This window comes from Delphinus delphis, chromosome 5 (assembly GCF_949987515.2).
Source record: "Delphinus delphis chromosome 5, mDelDel1.2, whole genome shotgun sequence".
NCBI classification, from domain to species: Eukaryota; Metazoa; Chordata; class Mammalia; order Artiodactyla; family Delphinidae; genus Delphinus; species Delphinus delphis.
This window is the reverse complement of record NC_082687.1, coordinates 113,808,525-113,830,188: the sequence shown is the minus strand read 5'-3', so window position 1 is coordinate 113,830,188 and position 21,664 is coordinate 113,808,525. Positions and strand designations below refer to the sequence as shown.

At 34.5% G+C, this 21,664-nt stretch overlaps 1 protein-coding gene across 2 annotated transcripts in view; it reads left to right on the top strand.

The window, feature by feature from the left end:
- LOC132425574 (bifunctional heparan sulfate N-deacetylase/N-sulfotransferase 4) overlaps window positions 1-21,664 on the top strand; it is a 244,608-nt gene that overhangs the window by 82,283 nt on the left and 140,661 nt on the right. For both annotated transcript variants that reach the window (XM_060011843.1, XM_060011842.1), the window contains exons 2-3: window positions 10,565-10,652; window positions 18,905-19,059. In XM_060011843.1, the coding sequence (XP_059867826.1) occupies window positions 10,565-10,652; window positions 18,905-19,059 (243 nt within the window). The remainder of the gene's footprint in view (window positions 1-10,564; window positions 10,653-18,904; window positions 19,060-21,664) is intronic.

Below are 21,664 nucleotides of genomic sequence, written 5' to 3'. Positions count from 1 at the left end.
CGTACAGCAAAAAAAAAAAAAAAAAAAAAAAAAAAAAGATACCAGTGGTTAGATAAATGCTTGTTGGAGTACAGTTCCTTATGGAGATAAAGTTTTTGGTATTTACTTAAAGTCTATTTGGTTACTACAGGTAGATGTGTTTATTTACAAATAAAATTTTCTCATTTCACCTGTTAAATAAACTAAATACTTAATTTATACTATTACAATGACTAAATGAAAAATTCTAATGACCATTGCAGTTTCAATTTTATTATCAGTAATAACCTTTCTTTGTTTGTTTTCTAAGCCATCAAGGGAATGTTCTTGATTTTTTTAATTTGACACTCCTATCCTTTTATCCAAATATGTCAATATTCTGAAGTAATGATCCTTTCTAAAAGTCTAAACAATTATGTTATCATGTACCACCTTTACACCCTGATGATAAATAATAAATTTGCTAATAGATGCAGTCTGTTTATTCATCTATTAGCCCAATTATGTATTTAAAAATAGATATCCTTATTCAGAAAGAAGACAAATATATTCACTGTGGGACGTAAAACACACACACATATAGATATAGATATATAGATATCAGCATGCCACCTATCCTACATGTATTATGCAATTTTTCAATACCCAATAAAGTCAATGATTTATCTTTGTTCAAATCACTTACAGCATATCAATCAGTTGAATCATTACTGCACACAGCTATTTTCACCATTATCAACTTGCTCTGCCCCAGTGGTAACTTCAGGTTGATAAGATTGGCTCTATTAATGTAGCAAATAAAAGTAAGGCAAAGCTTTGGTTCCTTTAAAATTAATAACAGAAAGATAGTAATAAAGTTAAAACATATGATTTGTAATTTTTAAGTATAATCTTAAAGAAATAACTCTAGTGAAAGGAAAAGTTTGGCCACTGGAAAGATCATATGGATTTTAACCTGAAATTTATTTATACTTTGAGTAGAGAGAAATTGTGAGTGAAATCACAGAGAAGACAGGAAGAGACTATACCTTACTAAGAGAAAGTGGATAAAAACCTGCAGACATCCCTTGATACTCTCAGTAATGTATCCCTTCCTTCTGTGGGACAGGAATGATGGAAACTGACAAGAAAGTAAATTTTTTTCTTTTTAATCTTTAATGAAATGGCTGTAGAGATAAAACTGAAATTAAAATGCTGAATACCTACCATCCTCAGAACTCCCTTTCTGTGGTTCCAGGACATTTTAGGAGAATTATTATAGAACAGACATATCTGCCAAAGCTATGGCAGGAATCTCTGAAGCCTGTCTCCAATATCCTAAAAATCTGACACAGAGTTCAGGTGTTTCTAGGGTGCATCCATGAAAGAATGGGGAGTTGTATAAAGCTGAGAATAGAGTGTACACCTTCTGTGCTCAAGAAGTATTTTGGAATTGTTACAACACAATATTTAATGAAAGAATGATAGCTAATAAGCAAAAGAATGAAAGATGATAGCTAATAAGCTGATACCTCGACATTTTGAAGAGATTTCTGACTGTATGTGAGCAGAGGGTATTTCTAGAGATGAAATTAGGGAGGTCAGTTACAACACCAGCCTACAACTACTGGATATCTGTGTTGTGCCAGGAACTGTTGTAAGAGGCCCTAGACTTGTACCGAGTGACCAGGGGATGGAGAATGAGACATGGAGATTGTGACCAGAGGATGGAGAATGAGACATGGAGATTGTGAACAGAGGCAGAGCATGATTCCTAAGGAAGGATGCCAGTACCTGACCTTGATTAAGCAGACAGCTGCTGGAGAGGCCTACATTTTTTAAGGCCTAAAAAATAAAATGAGAATTTTTTTTTTTGGATCATGAAGTAAAACGTAATTTAGAGATACGTCTAAATTTACTTAATTAGACCTATCCTTACTTAATTTAGGTAATGAAAACAACTTAATAGTTGTTTTTAATAAGTTTTCAACAAGAATAAGATGCTCCAAGAAGTAACATCATGTTTATCAAAAGGGTAATTATTTCTAAGTACATTTCCACGATTTCATAATACTAAGAAACTGATTTTGATCTGAAGTTCTTGTGAGATGACAAATCCTGGAATAATGGAAAAGTCCTCTTTTTCTACAGATCACATGCAGAGATTTAATGTGATTATATAACTGAATACATATGCAGAACCACATTTCATGTAAAAATTACAGCTATTATATTTTGCCATTTGCATTTGATACTAAATAGAAACCTGTATTTGATCAAGGATATCATGACCCCAGGAAATACCTCTACCTCCAAGGTATTAGCCATCCACTTAATGTTTTTTTCCTAAGTCTGTATCTTAAAATTAGGCAGGTAGGAGTGTGTGTTACTGGCAAATAGTTTGGGGGAAAAGCTGAGAGAAATCAAGTACAAAATTTTTTCTACTAAAGACTTTAGCATGTAAATGTGAATTGAGAACCTCCCAAGAGGGATATACTACAGAGTGTTTCCCAAACATTTTGAACATGGAATTATTTTTTCATGGAACTGTTAAATTTTACAGACCCGGTGACCCATGGATCACCGTTTGGAAATCCGTAATCAGGAACTCTTGTTTCACTAGTTATCGTCTCTTACATAATAAAATCATCCATGATGACTCATTATTGAAGGCAGCCCAAGCTTCCACACTTCAGAGACCCCAAGCTAGCTCCAAAGGTGATTCTGTGTCTGCTTTGGTACTTCCACCGCAGGACAAAGCATTTCTATCACGTAGGCTCTCCAACACAGAAGTCAGGATTATGCAGGGTGACTCAAGTTTCATTTTATAGTTTCAACCTAACACAGAGAGAATTTGGGCCCAGTTCAGTGCAGATCCTTACTTAGCATCTCTGGAAATATTTTGAGTTAAAACGACTTTGCTCCCATCCTTCCTTAATAAAGGTCTGACATTATTATTTTGTTGTGCATGTGTATGTTTCTCTCAGCTCTCTGATTCCTGATGATTCCTGAAGCCATCTTTCAGTCACTGAGCTTACAATGACCAGTTTCATTCCACATCCCCGAAGAAGTCCTCATGTAAGATAGTTCTATCTCACTATTACTTTATCATTTACTTAAACATTTGGGCCTAGGGAAAATAAGACAGTTATTCTTGCCATTACTTTATAAAATCCTTTTAAGGAAATAATCATGCTACATGAACCATGAATTCTAAAGTTACATTATATTTATCTTTTTACAACTCAAAAATTCTTGCAGGCCATGATGGAGACTTGGGAGCAAAGCTTATAGAAAAAGTAAATTAAATAATACAATTGAAGACGAGACTTAGAAGAACTAACTTATAAAGGAAAAAGCCAGTGGTTCAAGTAGTACTATCTCAAGGGTCATACGAGTTCATATTTGATTCAAATTTATTTATTTGATTCAAAATTCCAATCGATTAGGTAGAGCATGAAAAACATGGAAACAGAGGTAGAGAGAGAAGGGCATACTCACAGTTTAAGGTGACCTCTATGGGCTGAACTTGAGAATACAGTTGAAGAGAAACTGGGGCTCTTAAGAACTGGGCAGTAATTCACCACCTTTATGGAATTTTTCCGATCCCAGGGAGAGAACCAGAGTGCCAATCAGAAAGCAGAAGCAGAAATTCATCTCACATGCTTTCAGAATGGACTGAAGTCATTGGCTTAGAATTCTGTGGACACAGAGATGCCAATGACATTCCCCCATAACACAGTTTAGGGCACAAGACAAATCAGTCCATAGCCACTGGGAAGGGAGTCAAAGACACATGCTTTGACTTTGCTGATACAATCAAAATTTACAACACTGTAAATGCACTTCAAGTTTAATGATTTATATAACCTTCATTGTGTTCTTTGATAATCAAGCAGAAAATGCAGACTCTTCACATACGTGACATGAATTAATACAAGGTCAAACTAATTTTCAATTTTTTTCTTCTCCTTGCCTGTATCTTTAATCAGTATCAATGTTTAACCTTCCGGTATCCAAAAAGCACTCCCTATACTATGAGACCACTCCCCTTGCTAATATATACACTCCTTGTTCAGTTACCTCTAATCATGGGTACCAATGTTTGAAAACAATGACGATGTGGGACTTTAAACTCTGTTTTTCCTGTTAGGGGTAATGTAGAGGTTTCAACAACATAGCCATCCTGCTGTGGGGAAGAAATGTTTAGTGTAGCCATAGAAGTGTTGATTTTCCCTCAAAACCTATCTCAACTCTTCCCTCACTTCATCGAATGTCAGAAATCTGAATCATTAATGAAATCACTCAGCTTTACTTCCCACGTCGGCCCATCAATAATTACACTATTTACTTCTTTCCATTCCCAGTACCACCAGTAGAAGCCATGCCTTTATTTTCTCTTACTGGAACTACTGCAAAATCCTCCTAAATGATTTCCCCCATTTCTTACCAGTTTTCCTACAATTCCTTATCAGCAAGTAGCCAGAGAAACCAATTTAAAATGTAAATCATATCCTATGTGAGGTGAAGTAGAGGGTGGTGTATTAAAAAGGTGTCAAGGTCCTTCCTGACATGGAGCCCTGTTTTCACTGGCCCCCTTGCCTGGAGCACATGCTCTGGAGTCCCTGTTTTAGACATAGCTGGCCTCTCATCTCTCTCTTTCAACTAAACTGCCACTGTTTCAGAAAGACCTTCCTACAACCCATTGCCTATCCTGTTAAAATGTAGGTACTCTGTGTTAGTTTCAACATTAGCATATACTATAATTATTTTTACATTAATAATAATTTCAATTAAATAATTATTTGATTGATTTGCCATGTGTATCATCTGCATGTCTAAAAAGAATGTAAGCTCCATGAAAACAACAAAATAGTGGTTTTGTCTGGCAGACACTTTCTATCTCCATAACCTTAGGTAGTTTACTTAGGCTCTCTGCGATTTATTTTCCCCACTTGTAAATCAGGGTTAATAAAGGGATCATGGAGAGATTTTTATTTAATAAATTTCTTTATTTTATTTATTTATTTTTGGCTGTGTTGGGTCTTTGTTGCTGCACATGGACTTTCTCTAATTGCGGCGAGCGGCGGCTACTCTTCGCTGTGGTGTGCAGGCTTCTCATTGCGGTGGCTTCTCTTGTTGCGGAGCATGGGCTCTAGGCATGCGGGCTCAGTAGTTGTGGCTCGTGGGCTCTAGAGCACAGGCTCAGAAGTTGTGGTGCATGGGCTTAGTTGCTCCCCAGCATGTGGGATCTTCCCGGACCGGGGCTCAAACCCATGTCCCCTGCATTGGCAGGTGGATTCTCAACCACTGTGCCACCAGGGAAGCCCAAGGGATCGTGGAGAGATTTAGAGATAATTCAAGTTGAGTGCTTCTTATAGTACTCATAGTACTTAGCAGTACCTAACACAATTATGTTAGATATTATTGTTACCATTCTCTACTGTGTCCTTAGTACCTAGAAGAATGCCTAAAACAAGAAGCAGGGGTTCAGTCAATACTGTTTGAATGGATAAATGAGTGAATAATAGCACAAGGAGGTAGAGAGCCCAGAGAGTTCCAGATTCTTTGCTTCCTGGAGACTTAAGTGAGAGAAGATAGATAGCAGTGGAACACTTAGGTGACGGGCAGAAAGCGAGAGGATAATTGCTCTGAAACACTATGGTGTTTTTCTACCTGGCAAGTTGTTCTTTGAATTGAATGTGATTTCATCAGAAGGACCCCCCAATCCCCAAACCTTTCTCCCCACAAAAGATATCAGAAGTATACATTCATTCTTTCTTAATTAACTCACCCATTCCACAATCATAGCTAAACTGTTCCATGTGAAATTGTTTAGAAGACTCAGCATGTTGGTATAATAAGCTTTTGTCAATTTATAAATTATATCAAACAATTTCCTCTTTGAGCAGCAGTAAGATTTTATCAAAACATAGGAAGAGAGTAGATTTCTGAAGGAATGGAGATTTCTTCTAAGGGGAAAGAGATGAACAAGAAGGGAGGCAGAAACTATCAAAGGCAAACTTCAAAAGCGGCATACTTTCACCCTGGGTCAGCCCTATGCATTTTCATCTGTACATTGACAAATAGTCTCTGCACAGAAGTTCATGAAATTCCGAGTCAAACTGGGTGGCCACACAGATTTACTGTAGACCTGAGGTTAAAGTCGGACCAAATGTTAAGGCAAACGTGCTCGATTTTGGCCCTCTTGTTGTGTTATCTGGGTGGGTCATTTAAACTTTCCATGAAGCAATTTTTTTCCACCTGGAAAATAAGTATAGATGTAACCTTTTCTGATTCCCACATCAAGATCTTGTAAGTAAGATAAAAAGATAAGTAAGCTCTTGTAAATAAGATAACATTTTTATGGAGTTATTGAATGTAATAAAAAACTTTCCAAGGCAGACAAACAAAAACTATCACCCTTTGGTATTTGATTTGAAATTCTGAAAACATAAGGCTATACCAAAGTATGTATAGAGTCATGACTTATTAATTACGTACACGTAGAGAAAGTGTTAACCTGATGATAAACAATCTGAATATCAGAATGGCTTAAGACATATGCAATATACCTTGAAATTAAATATGAATAGTGCACTAACAATATTTCCTGAAGTTCCTTGATGGCTATAATCTCCAGTTTGAAACTATAAGAATCACTGTTAAAAACACAGATTCCTAGGCTCCATCCTATACTGTAACTCAGAATACCCAGAAAATGGGCCTGGGAAAAGCATCCTTGTGTTTCATTTCATTTCTTATGAGTAAATTGGAAACAATTGCTTGACCCTTCTTAAGAACCAGCTGGGGTCTATAATGAAATACACATACTTGGGCCCCATCATAGGCAGATTAAATCAATAACGCTTCAAGTGGGTCCCCAGAATTGACAATTTTAGCAGCCTCCTCTAGAAAATTTTATGTCTGGTAAAGTTTGAAAACCATTGTTCTCTTTAACATTTTGCAGCAGGGCAGAGTTGGACTTGCTTTATTAAATACTGAGGAACTTATTATAAGAACATTAAGTGAATGCAAGTAATGTTTGTTAAAATAATGACTTTTTGCTTCTGCTTATATACATTATATATTTATTCTCTTTGATACCCAATCAAATAACTTAGTGAGCCTTTCATAAATAATGCAAGGGAAAACTTCAAAGCCATTTATATATATTTTTATGACTTATAAACTATTAAAGAAAATAACTAAGGTTTATTATCCAAACACTGTATATATTTTATTTTACATATATTTTCAAAAGTTAGTCAAATTTCCCCACAAAATATTCAGATAAAAATAGTATATATACAGCTGTATACTATTTCCTATGCTTTACTGTTTGATTTTTATCTCAAATTGAGACCTTATTTCTAGTCCATTAACAAATTTTTCCAAAAGAAGTTTTTTTGGTTTTATTATATTTTATTTATTCATAATTTTATATTTGTATTTTTCCTGTCTGATATTTCCTCTGGCATTTTACATTTTTCCTGTATTTCAATCCTTTATTTTTTTCTATATTTCTTCATTATTTTTTATGGTTTAACATGTTTTCCTTTTACATTTATTTCTGAGTTTTATTTTTAAAGATTATATCCACTTTATACATATTTATTTGTGTCTCTCTTTTTCTTATCATTGAAAGACATGGAACCTTTCTTTCCTTGAATTTTGAAACTCAAAGAACATTCAGTTACAATGAAGTAGGAAAGCTTGAATCTTTTAGAATTTGCTTCTTTTTATCCATTTGTTTTGTTTTTACTTACAGAAATTGTCATTTTACTCCCACATTAATCAAGATTACATGTTGGGAGGCTGTGACTAGACAACTCTACTTCTTTTAACAACGGAAAGGTCTGTCAAATTCTTCATATAGCTAATTAGCGCCAGTGGAAGAAAATCCATATGCCCTCGCCTCTGTGAGCTTGTCTTACTAGGCGACTTACAATAGAAGATTATAAAACATCCATATTATGAATGTGCTCATGAAATGCAAGATCCTATCTATATCATTTAATGGTATGGTCCATGAGCCATTTTTATCATTTTACCATCAGAAAAATATTAGTAATAAAAATAAATGAAACTAATTCAGTTGACAGCTGTGCATTAATATATGCTCCTATCACATTTTTTAAATGCCTTCCATATATATGAAGCTATATTTAGCAACATGGCATGTGTAAAAATGAGTAAGGTTTGATCAACCTTCAGGTACTTTTAGACTAAAAGGAGAAATAAAATACAAAGTTATATAGTAAAGTGGAAAATGATGCAAGTCTTAAGATAAACAATTTAGGAACTTACTTTGGGAGATGAGAAAAGGAAAAGCTTTAAGGCATCAGGGAAGGCTTCATACAAAAAGGTGGCATTTGGGCAGATCTTTAAAAATGGGTTGGGACTGGAAAATGAGATTGGGAACAACTGGACACTTTCCAGCACCCCCCCCAAAAAAAAACAGAGAAAAACATGGAGAAATGTAGGAGGTGGGGAATAGTGCAGACGACAGGGTGATTTGGGGAAATACCAATGCAGGTAGCTTAATATGGAAATATGAAGTCACCATTTATACCTAATTGGTGGGAAGAGAATGACATATTAAGTGATCATTAACAGCATTTATCAAGTTCTTACTATGTACCAGGCACTTAGCTAAGCACTTTGTATGCCTAATACAATGTAATCTTCACAATAATAGTGTGAAACAAGTGTTAAGCATGATCCCATTTCATAGATAAGGGGAAAGTTGTGAGAAGTGAAATGACCAACCAAGCTGAGTCATTAAGTGAATGGCTTGCCTGACCTCAAGGGTAAAGTGCATTTACTGCTTCTAGGATGTTAGCATGACTGCAGAGTGTAAAATAGAATAGAGGAAGGTGGGAATATGGTTAGCAGTCTACAGTGTTTTAAAGCCCAAGAAAAAGACATGAAGGCCTGCCTAAAGTGGTAGCAAGCTGATTGGGAAAAAATAGATCATTTGATCTTTTTAAAATGGCCCCTTAGAAAGCATCAAGTGTAGGCCCACTTCCCCAGTCTAAATTAAATCCCTTATTGCATCTATCACAACATGCTCTAGATTTGTTTTGTAGCACTTATTATGATTTGTAATTACACATTTGTGGGACCCTCTATTTAATAGCTCTCTCCCTCTCAGTAAAGCCCAAGGTTACAGAGACTATGCTTGCCAAACCCAACACTGTATCCACCTACAAGGAATATTTACTGAATTTAAGAATGGATGGTGGATAAATAAATGTGGAATAAAGAATGCCTTCAAGACCCCAGAGGTAGAAAATTGAGTGGATGTGGTTGGAGCAGTGAGGAGAACAGGGAAAGGAAGAATTAAAAAAAAAAAAAAGATTTCAATATATGAAAGCTCAGGGATTGTGCACTGAACATAACAAGAGTGCCAGAAAAAGGAACTCCCTTAGAAAAAAGGATGCATGATCGTTTTATTTTTTTAATTTTAAAGCTATATTCTACAGTCTTTACCAATAAGCTCAACTAGTTCAATAAATTTATTTATTTTTAACTCTACTCTCTTTTTAGTATCTAGTTTGCTTTTTTATGAGAACTTTTTTGAATATTTTATATAACTGAGTCAAACTACTAGGTCTATTTTTTCCTTTTTCTATTGAATTGATAATATTTAAATAAGTTAGCCAGGATTACATGCAGTATAACTGTAATCTTGAATAATCAGAAACTATAGCTTATCAACCTTTTAATTATTTGGTCATTTCTTTCTTTTCTTTTTTTTCTTTACAAATTTGCCGGAGAGCCCTCTTAACTCTGGGGAAATAAAAAGTTAGGTTCACAAATTTTTGAAGCAAATGCTTAGCCACCATAACTAATGCTCAAAAGAAATTGTCTAAACCTTTGACTCTTTATTTACCTTAAAAGATGGATAGTAGTAACAAAAATCAGTCTTAATAATATGTTCTTATCCTGTCTACAAACAAGAAATTAACATAGAATAATTCCAAAAGGAGAAATTAGGAAAATTTTTGCAACGTTTAGAGAATATTTCTTTATGGAATTACCCATTTCCTACCTGTCCTTTCCTTGTTCATTTGTAATTACCATCCTATAAAGTATAAAAATTGCTGTTTAGTTTGTAAAGTAAAAATCCAAGCTTTCAACTCAATAATTATGCCTTAAAAATGATAGGAGAGGTTGCACAGTTAAGTAGAATACTCAGTTACTACTCAAACAAAAGTTAACTTCTTATCCTTTACCAACAAATACAGGACCTGCCTGCATCCAACAATTCTGAAAAATTTTCCCCAAGGAAAAGAAGTGTGATAATCTGAAATTCAAGAAATGTCTCACACAGAAATGAAAAATGATTTCAGTGCTGTGTGGTTAGAGAATTGCCTCTCAGCCGCTTATAAAATGCTTAGGACTTAACTGCTTCCTAATTCGTAACCTTCAGTAAAAATAATAGCAGTAGTGATTATAATATATACAAGTAGCCATCAAAAACCCAAAAAGCAACAAAGCCCACATTTTGTTTCACTCATGCATACACTTTTGAAAAAGAGGCATCCCAAATCTTCATATTTATTTTTCTAAAATCATGTTAATTTCTTATTTATTTCAGGCATTACTAGAGACTCAAAATTTACTGCGCACTCAGGTTGCAAATTTTACCTTCAACCTTGGATTTTCAGGGAAGTTTTACCACACAGGTAAGAAGGAGCTTTGTGTTCTCAGGCAGCTACATATAAATAGGAGAGAGGATTTTTAATGTTTCATAAGTAGGAGAAATAGAATATCCAGGCTGATTATGGGAAAAACTTGGGTGCATTATGAGTAGCCAAATCCAAAATCAATGAACTTGTTTACTTTTTCAAATACTGTTAGAATCAAGGGCAAAAGAGGAAGAGAACTGACTTTGTCAACTCAGTAAAAGAAACTGTAACCATTGTTCTAAGTGTGTCTGTGCATCTTGTGTCAGCATAGTCTAAGTAGGAAGCATAGTGACGACGATGATGATGATGACAATGACATAATAATGATAATAATAATAATGGACAGTGTTTTTAAATTGTAGGACAATCCAGGTGACATTTTTGTATGTATTATTTTCCTTTTGAAAACATCTAGTGATAAGAGAGGAATTTTATAGCCTCAAAGAAATTTAATAGATTTTGAGTCATCTTGCTTAATTTACCTTGCCTTGCAGGATTTTCCTTAAAAATATTACAGTGATTTGGCTCAACATACATTAATACCATCACAATCAGGTTTATATTTCTTTCCATGTCTATCTAGTCACAGTTACACTTCTGTTCAGTCTCAGCCTCTCAACAGATTCTCAGAATGTGAACGGTGTTCATGCACTACTCCATGTTCTCATATTTCTCACCTCTTTACCCATCTTTACCTCCAGAATTTGACTCTTATTTTCTGAATAGCAACATTACAATGTCAGGGACTAGTATAGAGAAAACTATGTGCATAAAAGTGATTGTTGGATAGTAATAACAAAAAATGGCACAAAATGGTGTCTTACAGACTGTATTAGGGCAATACCTACTATCTGCTTCTATTTCTGCATCTCTGGTGAAAGCTAAATGCATTGTTTAGGACTCTGCATCGTTCTTCCTTCACAGTATCTTAGTAAAAACATTTCATAGTATTCTCTATGAATGCATGCAGTTTAGTGACTCATCAAAAATATCCCATGCAGGGCTTCCCTGGTGGCGCAGTGGTTGAGAGTCCGCCTGCCGATGCAGGGGACGCGGGTTCGTGCCCCAGTCCGGGAAGATCCCACATGCCGCGGAGCGGCTGGGCCCGTGAGCCATGGCCGCTGAGCCTGCGCGTCCGGAGCCTGTGCTCCGCAATGGGAGAGGCCACAACAGTGAGAGGCCTGAGTACCGCAAAAAAAAAAAAAAAAAAAAAAAAAAAAAAATATCCCATGCAAAGGTAGTCTTTTATTATCATATATGTAGTTCATTTACCCAAAGAGGCTTTTTAATGTTTACCCAAATAAGCTCAGCATGGTTTATTAGAATATTGAAGTAGCAATGTCTTATTGGCTTTTCTTTAATGCTTTTCTCCTCCTGCTCTGAAACATGTAAATCTGTTTAAAGTAATAGAAGGAAAAGTTGTATTTAGACCAGTTGATAAATCAAATCATTGCATATTTTAAAAGGATGTTTTGCAGAGAAAGATTTGGGTCATCACATCTGCACAGGCAAAGCAATTCTAGCTTACAATTTTGAAAATAGACATGGTGTTGTAAATCCTTTTCAAAAGCCCCCTGAGGAAATGAGTTCAGACCTAAGAATCACCGACTATGAAGTTATAAAGCAGGTAGCTCTAAAGGCTGTATCTACTCATGCTGGGGAAAAAACCATGGGATTATTTGGAGTTCACACACAAACAGTACTATTTTGTCTTAAATAGCTGTATAGGGTAAGTAAAGCCATTCTTTAGGCCGAAATATATCTGGATAACAGCCTCAGCTTTTATATACTTTTCATATTCAGACCTATTAAACCTGCCAGACATTTGCAGCATTAATGTTCATAGCAGGTTATAACACTTCCCATTTCTTTTTTATAATCCCAAACATGTACACACTACACATCCACTAGGAAATGAACAACACACTAGTAAATATCACAGGGACGGTTGTTGGAGGAAGGTACCAAACAACAATAACAAAAAAAGGTATTATATCTCTTAAATGGACCTTATTGACTCTTTATGTTAGTACTAACCTAATAAAAATACTGGAAGAAACACTATCCTATTATGCTGTGGGGTAACTCACTTTAGAGACTAAGTAATATATATATATATATATATATATGTATTTATAGTTTTATATATAAATTTGTGAGTCCTGGAAGTTTAATTACCTTCACATAAATATGAAACTTTATTTGATTTGCTACTTTATGTGTAGAATCATTGAAATGCATCCATGACGTTTTTCAAGGGTGCAGTCGTATATATTAAGTACTTATTTATCCACTCGGGGATATCAAGGTTTCTTCCAGAGTGGAGTTAAACACTGATGATATTCACCATGGGGAGAGCATGCCTCTCCCCTTTCTAGTCACATTCCTATATGGAGGTTTAACTGTCGCAAGCTTAACAAATCAGAAAAGTGTTTTCCTCACCTATGCACTTGATTGTGATGTGTAACCATGAGAAGATGGCCTTGTCATTGTGAGTGTCTCAGATCTCTCCCGGGATGATCTGATTTCCCAATGCATGAAGATGCTGATTGATGAGCCTCATTGTTTTGAAGACATTTAATCACATATGCCCACTGTAATAATGATAGATTCTGCCTTCTCAGACTGCTTCACTTATTTGTATTTTCCATGTATTCTTTCCTGTTCAGTTTCTCTGTCCTTCACATGCTAAAAACAATCTCACCCAAAAAGGACATATCACTAAGCCTTCCCTAAAAGTCAGTCACTCATGGGTGCCAAAATGAAAGGGGAAGGACATGCTGTTGATTAAAAGTAAAAAAAATGAAAGCATGGAGTTCAGAGTAAAATATTTTAGTCTGGAAATATTTAAAGCATGATTGGAATTGCACAATGAAAACTCAATTGAAAAATGGAGACATTACAAGATTAAGATGGCTTGTAGGGATGGAAGGCTAAAAATAGTTTTTGTAGACATGATTTCTGGTGGCAGTCATTGCCATTCTCTAACTAATAATGAATTGAATATGAATCAAACAATTACCTCGTATAATATTTACAAATTGAATAAATACTGGTCTTTTCTATAAGAGGTCATTTTTATATAAAGAAAACAGATCTTTATATAAAACTATTAACTTTTAAACATGAAAGTAAAAAACAGTGTCACATTTATTCTCTTTTGTTTGCTTTTGCTTTTCTGTATAATATATTGGCTCAAAGACTCGACATTGGAAATGGCCTGCTTTTGTTTAAATCTAGTCTCTGACATTTCGCTAGCTATGTGAACATAAACAGATCACCTTTTCTGTACCTCAATTTCCACATCTCCAAAATGGGAATAATAATATCTCTCTTGTCTAGAACAGTGCATAGCATGTCATGCTATGTAAGTGTCTATTATTATTATTACTTTTTAAAGTTTTGGGTTTGTTTTTTTTTGCTATACACAGCCCTCTCACTGTTGTGGCCTCTCCCATTGCAGAGCACAGGCTCCGTATGCGCAGGCCCAGCGGCCATGGCTCACGGGCCCAGCCACTCCACGGCATGAGGGATCTTCCCGGACCGGGGCACGAACCCGTGTCCCCTGCCTCGGCAGGCGGACTCTCAACCACTGCGCTACCAGGGAAGCCCTAAAGCATTTTTAAAAATCAAATATTAGTTTAAAATATTGAATTATTCCCCAGGCTTTATTTTCCAGTTTTGGAAATGCAGATAGCTTGTAATCAATTTTCATCATCAAATGATTCTTTTCATTTAGTTTGCTATTTAAAATGAGTTTATTCTATACCCACTTATAGGGAACTGTGCCAGGTACAGTGTACAAAGAAAATTAGACACCTCTTCTTGCTTTTGAGGAATTACAATATTTCATATATAATAGCAAATATAAGACAAACATTTGTACAAAATTGATAATGCAGACAATGGAATTGTATGTATCTGATTTTTTTTACGAGTAAATACAAAAGAACTTATTTCATTTTTAAATTTCTTCAAAACTTAACATACAGTTTAAAACAAAGATGATAACGATGTATTGTGAGATCTATAATACATGTAGAAGTTTTATAGTTTTAGCTTCTATTTCTAGTTTTCAGCACCTATTCTAGGTCCTTTGCTTTATAGCACTATAAGTTTTTAAAATATCCATCAATTTCTTTTAAAAAGCTTCCTAAGATTATGAATCTATAGATTTATTTTAGAATCTGAATCCATAGATAATTCAGGGAAAATTGATCTAGCCACAAAATTGAGTCTTTTGACCCATGAACACTCATATCTCTCTATTTATTTAGGGCTTTAAAATTTTGTCTCAGAAATAATAAGGTAGTTTTTATTGTAGCGGTCTTAGACATTTTTCTTAAATTTATGGGTATTTTATGTTTTTTGATACTATTGTGAATGGCATTTTGTACTTTTATTTTGTAATTGTTCACTGTCCTAGTATACAGAATAGCAAATGGTTCTTTAAATACTAATCTTGTAGTCTTCCTATATTCACCTATTAGTTATAATAGTTTTTATTGTAGATTCTTTAGGATTTTCAATATGTACAATCATGTCATCTGCGAATAAAGTAAGTTTTACTTTTTCCTTTCACATCTGTAGGCCTTTTATTATCTTTTTATTGAGTTGGCAAGGATCTCCATTACAACACTGAATGAAAGTGATGAGATCACACATCCTTGCCTTGTCCCCAGTATTAGGTGGAAAACATTTAGTTTGGCATTAAATATAACAGCTGTAGATTTTTTTCTGTAGATGCTTTTTATTGGGTTGAGGAAGTTCCATCTACTCCTAGTTTGCTGAGGAACTTTTAAAATATATGTGCAAAGGGCTTCCCTGATGGCGCAGTGGTTGAGAGTCCGCCTGCCGATGCAGGGGACACTGGTTCGTGCCCTAGTCCGGGAAGATCCCACATGCCGCGGAGCAGCTGGGCCCGTGAGCCATGGCCGCTGAGCCTGCACGTCCGGAGCCTGTGCTCCGCAACGGAAGAGGCCACAACAGTGAGAGGACCGCATACCGCAAAAAAAAAAAAAAAAAAAAAAAAAAAAAATATATATATATATATATATATGTGTGTGTGTGTGTATATATATATATATATGTGTGTGTGCATGATTGTTGAATTTCTCCAGTACTTTTTCTGCATCTATCAGGATGGTTATAGAGTTTTTCTCTTTGATACGATGTATTGCATTTATTTATGTATCTGATTTTAATGTCACAACTGTGCCTTATGGAAACTAACCTATGGCCCAAATCTTGCTAAAATTATTCTTATTTTGGCAGATTTAAAAACTTCTAGAAGCACGCTATTTTCTCATAACACAGATCCTCCAAGAGCGGAAACAAAGAAATGAGTGCATAAATATTTTACTTCTGAATTAAAATACTTTTATCCTCTGGGAATCAGTAAAGCAAAATGATATAACATTTAAATGAAAACAAAAAATACCATATTTTTAATTAACAATGATGTAGATTTGAATCTAGATCAGGTTAGAAGTGAAAGGCTCAGTTTGAACACAGACACCTTAATGTACTAGAACTTGTGCTAAATATAGTCATGTATGAACTGTAAATTTTATTCTCAAGTGTAATTTAATCATAAACTAGGTATAAAAAATAAGTGTATACAAGGAGTCAAAAGTTTAATATTTTAATTTAGCTATATTTGAAAATATTTGAAATTCTTCTTTGGTCCCTCAGCATGACTTGAGATCACATTTTTCATTAAACAATTTCTAGTGTCATGAGCTAGGCTTATGTGGCTTTGAATTATATGACCTGTATAAAATAAGAGAAAGGCTGATAGGGAATTAATCCTAGGAGTAAAAAAAGAGGTTTTAAATATCACTGTTAACCTTGTGGGGAGTACTTATAAATTAACACACTCTCTGGTATAAAAATCACCAAGATTTTAGGATCAATTATACATCTGTTTATATCAATAGTTGGCAAAATTTTCTTTAAATGAGTAATTGACCTCTTTCTTGGTCAAGTATGCATTATGTGCTTCCTGCCACTTCCAATAACAATCTATGGAGTTTAAAGTGAATGGAAGCATTTCTCAAACATTGTATATTCAAAGCACAACAGGACTGTGGGAGAACGATCAATTCATTCATCTCATGTGACATAAAGTAGCCCTTTCTAATCTGTGCCTTAGTCTGCTAAATTATGACCATGAGAGACACTTGGTCTATGGCATAAATACTTCATACTTAAAATCCATCTGAGGAAGTGACAAACTTCTCTTCATTTGGATTTCAATATTTGAAATTCTCAATATATTAACAAAAGCCAATGAATTGTAAGTCTATATTACTAACAGTAGAATTTTTGTCTGCTTATCTAATTCATAGAACTTTATCACATTCAGAAGTCCTGTTTCTTTACCTTTTATATATTTATATAGTAGCAACTGTTATAGCAGTAACTGCCAAAATACTAACTAAACTTGGTGGTCCTTACACCTTTTGAGAATTATGGATTATGGAATATATACCAAGAATGTTGCATATACATAAATACACACAGAAATTGACATGCACTTAAGCAGACATATGAAGGCTCTAAAATTCACTGACTATATATATTAAGACTGAATTAAATTATTCCCTTATTTACTCTCCTGGGGAAGTGGCATGATACAATGCCTATTAAAGGGATCCAGTCTCTGACTTCAAGAATTTAATAATATAGGCAGGCAACATTTTTCATAATGTGTGGAAACATGTAAATTTAGAACGCCACAGGTATAAACCAGTAGATACTATTTTTAAGAAGAAACTGATCCTAATGTTTATGAATGCTAACTATCTGCAATTCACAATGTTAACTGCTTTAATAGATTGATCTCCTAGACTCTTCACAAGAGCCTGTGAGATAGATATTCATTTCCCCATTTTTAAACCAGGAAACCAAGACTCAAAGAAGTTAACTTATACAAGATCACATAGCCAAATGTATACTTTAACAAATGTATGCTTTAACCATTTCATGGCACTACTTCATGATTCATGCAATCTTTACTATAGGGCACTCAAATGGAATATTTAAAGAAGAGTCTTTTAAAATTTTTCCTTAATATTTATCTAAGTAAAGGATATAAAATCACCTATAAAACATACTCCAATTTAAAAAAAAATAATCCAAATAAATATACCTCACACTGTAAGCCAGGATTTGTTACTTTACTTATTTGGTTAAGTATCTAGAGAGCACATAGGAATCAATTCGTATACTATTGATTCAGAATATTTTAAAATTGGGCTGAATGTTGTAAAATTGTACAAAAACTATGAATTCATACAGTGAAAATATTTTTGGATAGCCTGCAACATAGTGAATTTCCTTGGAACTAAGTTGCTGATGTTGTTTTTCCTTCCTTTCTTTAATTTTTTTCACTTGTGGCATGACAAATACTTTTTTGTATGCATTGGGCATTGTTAGCAAATTTTCCTAATAGAGGATGAGAAATTAATGTTAGTTTTAAATTCCCAAGTCAAGTTTCTATTGTGTTAATAGATTTATTGTTTACATTTTATAAAATATTTATATCAAAATGAGAAATGTTTGTTCATAATGGTAAGTTTAAAATGTAAGGACACAAACGTATTTATACAGTAAGACTTCAACTTTTAAAAAAATAAGTAGAAAAGGATTTAACGAAAGATACCGAAACGTTTCCACTGGGTTAGTTCTGGAAGATGTTTTTTTGTTTGGTTTGGTTTTTTGTTTTTATGTATCACTTGTCTATCCTTCTCACATTTCTTCAGTAAGCACATATTATTTTATATTCAGAAAAAAATCAACAAACTTCATCAATTAAATTTAAAGATTTTTCAGCTTAATATTAGACATATGCAGAAATATTTTTAAGAGTAAAAAGAATAATCACCTTTGACTACGCTTCCCCTATGTATGCAACAAAGGAGAGAATTAAGAGTTAATGAATTTAAAACAAAAATAAATTGACTAATACTCGGTCTTTTTTTTTATTACCACCATATGTTAGCTATTCTAAACAATGTCAGTGATAAAATTCCCCTAAATTCTAAATCTAAACAACTATCTGCACTTACCGCCCCCCCCAACCCGCATTGCCTCTGATGTAATTTAGGGTATGGTCATTTCTCTTTTATTAGAACAACACAAAATCGGATTTATGTATCAGGAGCAAGAAGAATAACAAAAATATGACAAGCATAACCTTTAGTGAATATAGAATTTTCACTTAAGCCATTTTATATGCTGTACAGGGACTGAAGAGGAGGATGAAGGAGATGACCTTTTACTTCATTCTGTGGATGAGTTCTGGTGGTTTCCTCACATGTGGAGCCACATGCAGCCCCATCTCTTCCACAATGAGTCATCTTTAGTGGAGCAGATGATTCTCAACAAGGAATTTGCACTGGTGAGCACATTTTATTGCAGAATTTTTCAAACTATGAGTTGTGATATATTGTAAAATCAATTTATTGGATTTAATCTAATAGAAATATATAGAATGAAACAGAAGATACCAGAGTGCATCACAAGCATTAAGGGTACACATTGCTTTGTATTATTTCGTTTCAGGCACGTGTGTGTATTTGTATTGGGTCGTGATGTGCTGTAAAATGTATTTCAGAAAAATTGGTCGTTGACAGAGAGTTACCATCTCCTGATTTATGGAAGGGTTATTCTATGAAGAGGGAAAATAGTACTTTCTCCATTGTATTTCTAGTACATGATAATTGCCGTCTCAAAAAGTATTTGTTGCAAGGGTGAATAAATAGACGGATAAATTGAATCATTAGAACAATGGCTCTAGATCAGTGCTTCTCAAACTTTAGCATGTAACTTTTTCACCTAGAAGACTTTTTAAGACACAGATGCTAGGCCCACTCCTGGAGTTTCTGGTTTAGTAGATTGTCCAAGAGGCCTGAGAATTTGGATTTCCAACAAATTCTCAGAGGATACCCTTGCTGCTGGGACTGCACTTTGAGAACCACTGTTCTGGACTAGCAGTTGGCAAACTGTGGCCTATGGGTCAGATCTGGCCTGCTGATTGCTTTTTATTGTTCCTGAACGAAGATAGTTTTGTTTGGGGTTCTCTAAATTACATCTTAAAATGAAAAACAAAGACAGTAATATTCTGTGACATAAAAATTATATAAAATTCAAATTTCAATGTCCATAAATAAAGTGTTATTGGAACAGTACCACAACTCTTCTCTTTATGCATTGTCTGCAGCTGCTTTTTCACTGCAACAGCAGAGTTGGGTAGTTGCAAAAGAGATTATATGTCCCACAGAGCCCAAAATATTAACTATCTGGACCTTTACCGAGAAAGTCTGTCCACCCCTGTGCTGGATATCAAGTAAATCATGTATCCTTTTAACAATCTAATGAAAGAAATATTTTCCCCAGAAAAATACTCAGATGCATATTCTCACATCTTCACACAGTGTGGCAGTTGGTCACAAGGGGTATGTGAATTCCCCAAAGACCCTGGGCCCCAGTTAAAATCTCTGTCTTCAAGTTTTCATTTAAAATAAACAGTTCATTTGCACTGTATGATTGCTGATATGTTTAATTTTTTAAAAGCCAAATTGGGAGGCGTAGACCCAAGGCCATATGAGTACAATGATATTTAATAATGTTATGCCTAGCTATTATGTTAATGGCTCATCCCTCTTTCCATCTCTAAAGCTCCAGGACTGTGTCAAATCTGCACATAGGATCCTTACTAGTAAGTGTGGGAGTATAAAAAGCAGTTAAGATCATTAACTCAATCGCCAGATTTCCTGTGTTTGAATCCTGACCTTCCATCAATGGCTGCTTGATCTTGAACAAAAATTACTTAGACTCTGTGTCTCAGTTTCCCCATCTGTAAAAATGAAAATAATCATGACAACTACCTCATACGACTGTTTTGAGGAAATGTATAATGTGCTTAGAGCAGTGCCTGGAATACAATAAGTATTCAATGTGTGTTAATTAATCAATTATGATATTTCTAAATCCAGACAATTATGCAGTTGTCTTACTTTACAAAAGCCAAATATTTTTCAAAATATGGATTCATAAAAGTTTGATCCTCACTCACTTTTGGGGAATGTCTAAAAATTTTGTACTGCTTCATAATGTTGGAAAATTAAGTAAATATTCCTTTTTCAAAAAAATAAACTTACCTTGAGTAAGCATGCTGAATTCTCTCAGTGCAGTTACCTTGAAAATAGACTGTGTTTATCTTTTGGCTTAAACCTCCCCCACCCCACCTCATTCCTACTCTGAAGGCTTGCTTTTTAGGCATGTAGATTATATTTCATAATGGTTGATTTCACCTGTTTGTGTAATTTTTTTTTAAAGCCATGCTGAGAGCACTGGGAAAGACTCAGATGTAATTGCTTTGTAATGAAATGTTGAAAGCTATTTAGAGTCCATTCAGAACAATTACATTTGTTTAGTTGGTGGCTAGAAACTAGACTGAAGCCTATAAATATACTTTGTAAGAAAAATATTATATGTTGCATAATCAAAATATGATAACTAAAGTGAAGTCCGTTAAACACACATAGTGAAATGACATTGTCCTTTTCCTTCTGGTGTTGAGCTCAATAAAACTTCTCAAGATTCTTCAAGCAGTGACATTCAGAACCCCACCTTTAACTGTAAACCTAAGATGGCAATATGTGTGTTGTTCAAAGAGCCAGGAAATGTATTTCTTTCTTATTAAATTATTATCTTTCCGTGCCCAGATGACACTTCAAAACCCTCAACAGTATCAAGATGGGATAGGGTAGTGGAAAGCACTATATTAACAGGCTAAATTTTATCCCTGACAGCTAGTAACAAGTTCTAATACAGCTGGCAACACATTTAATATCTTTATGCCTCGGTTTCCTCCCCTGAGATGGTAATGATTCCTTTTTTCACGCTAAACTACAGAGTTTTTAGGTAATTAATTTAAATCAACTCATCTGCCAACCAAAAGCACGGGGCCAGATAATCCACTGATCAATTCCAATTCCAAA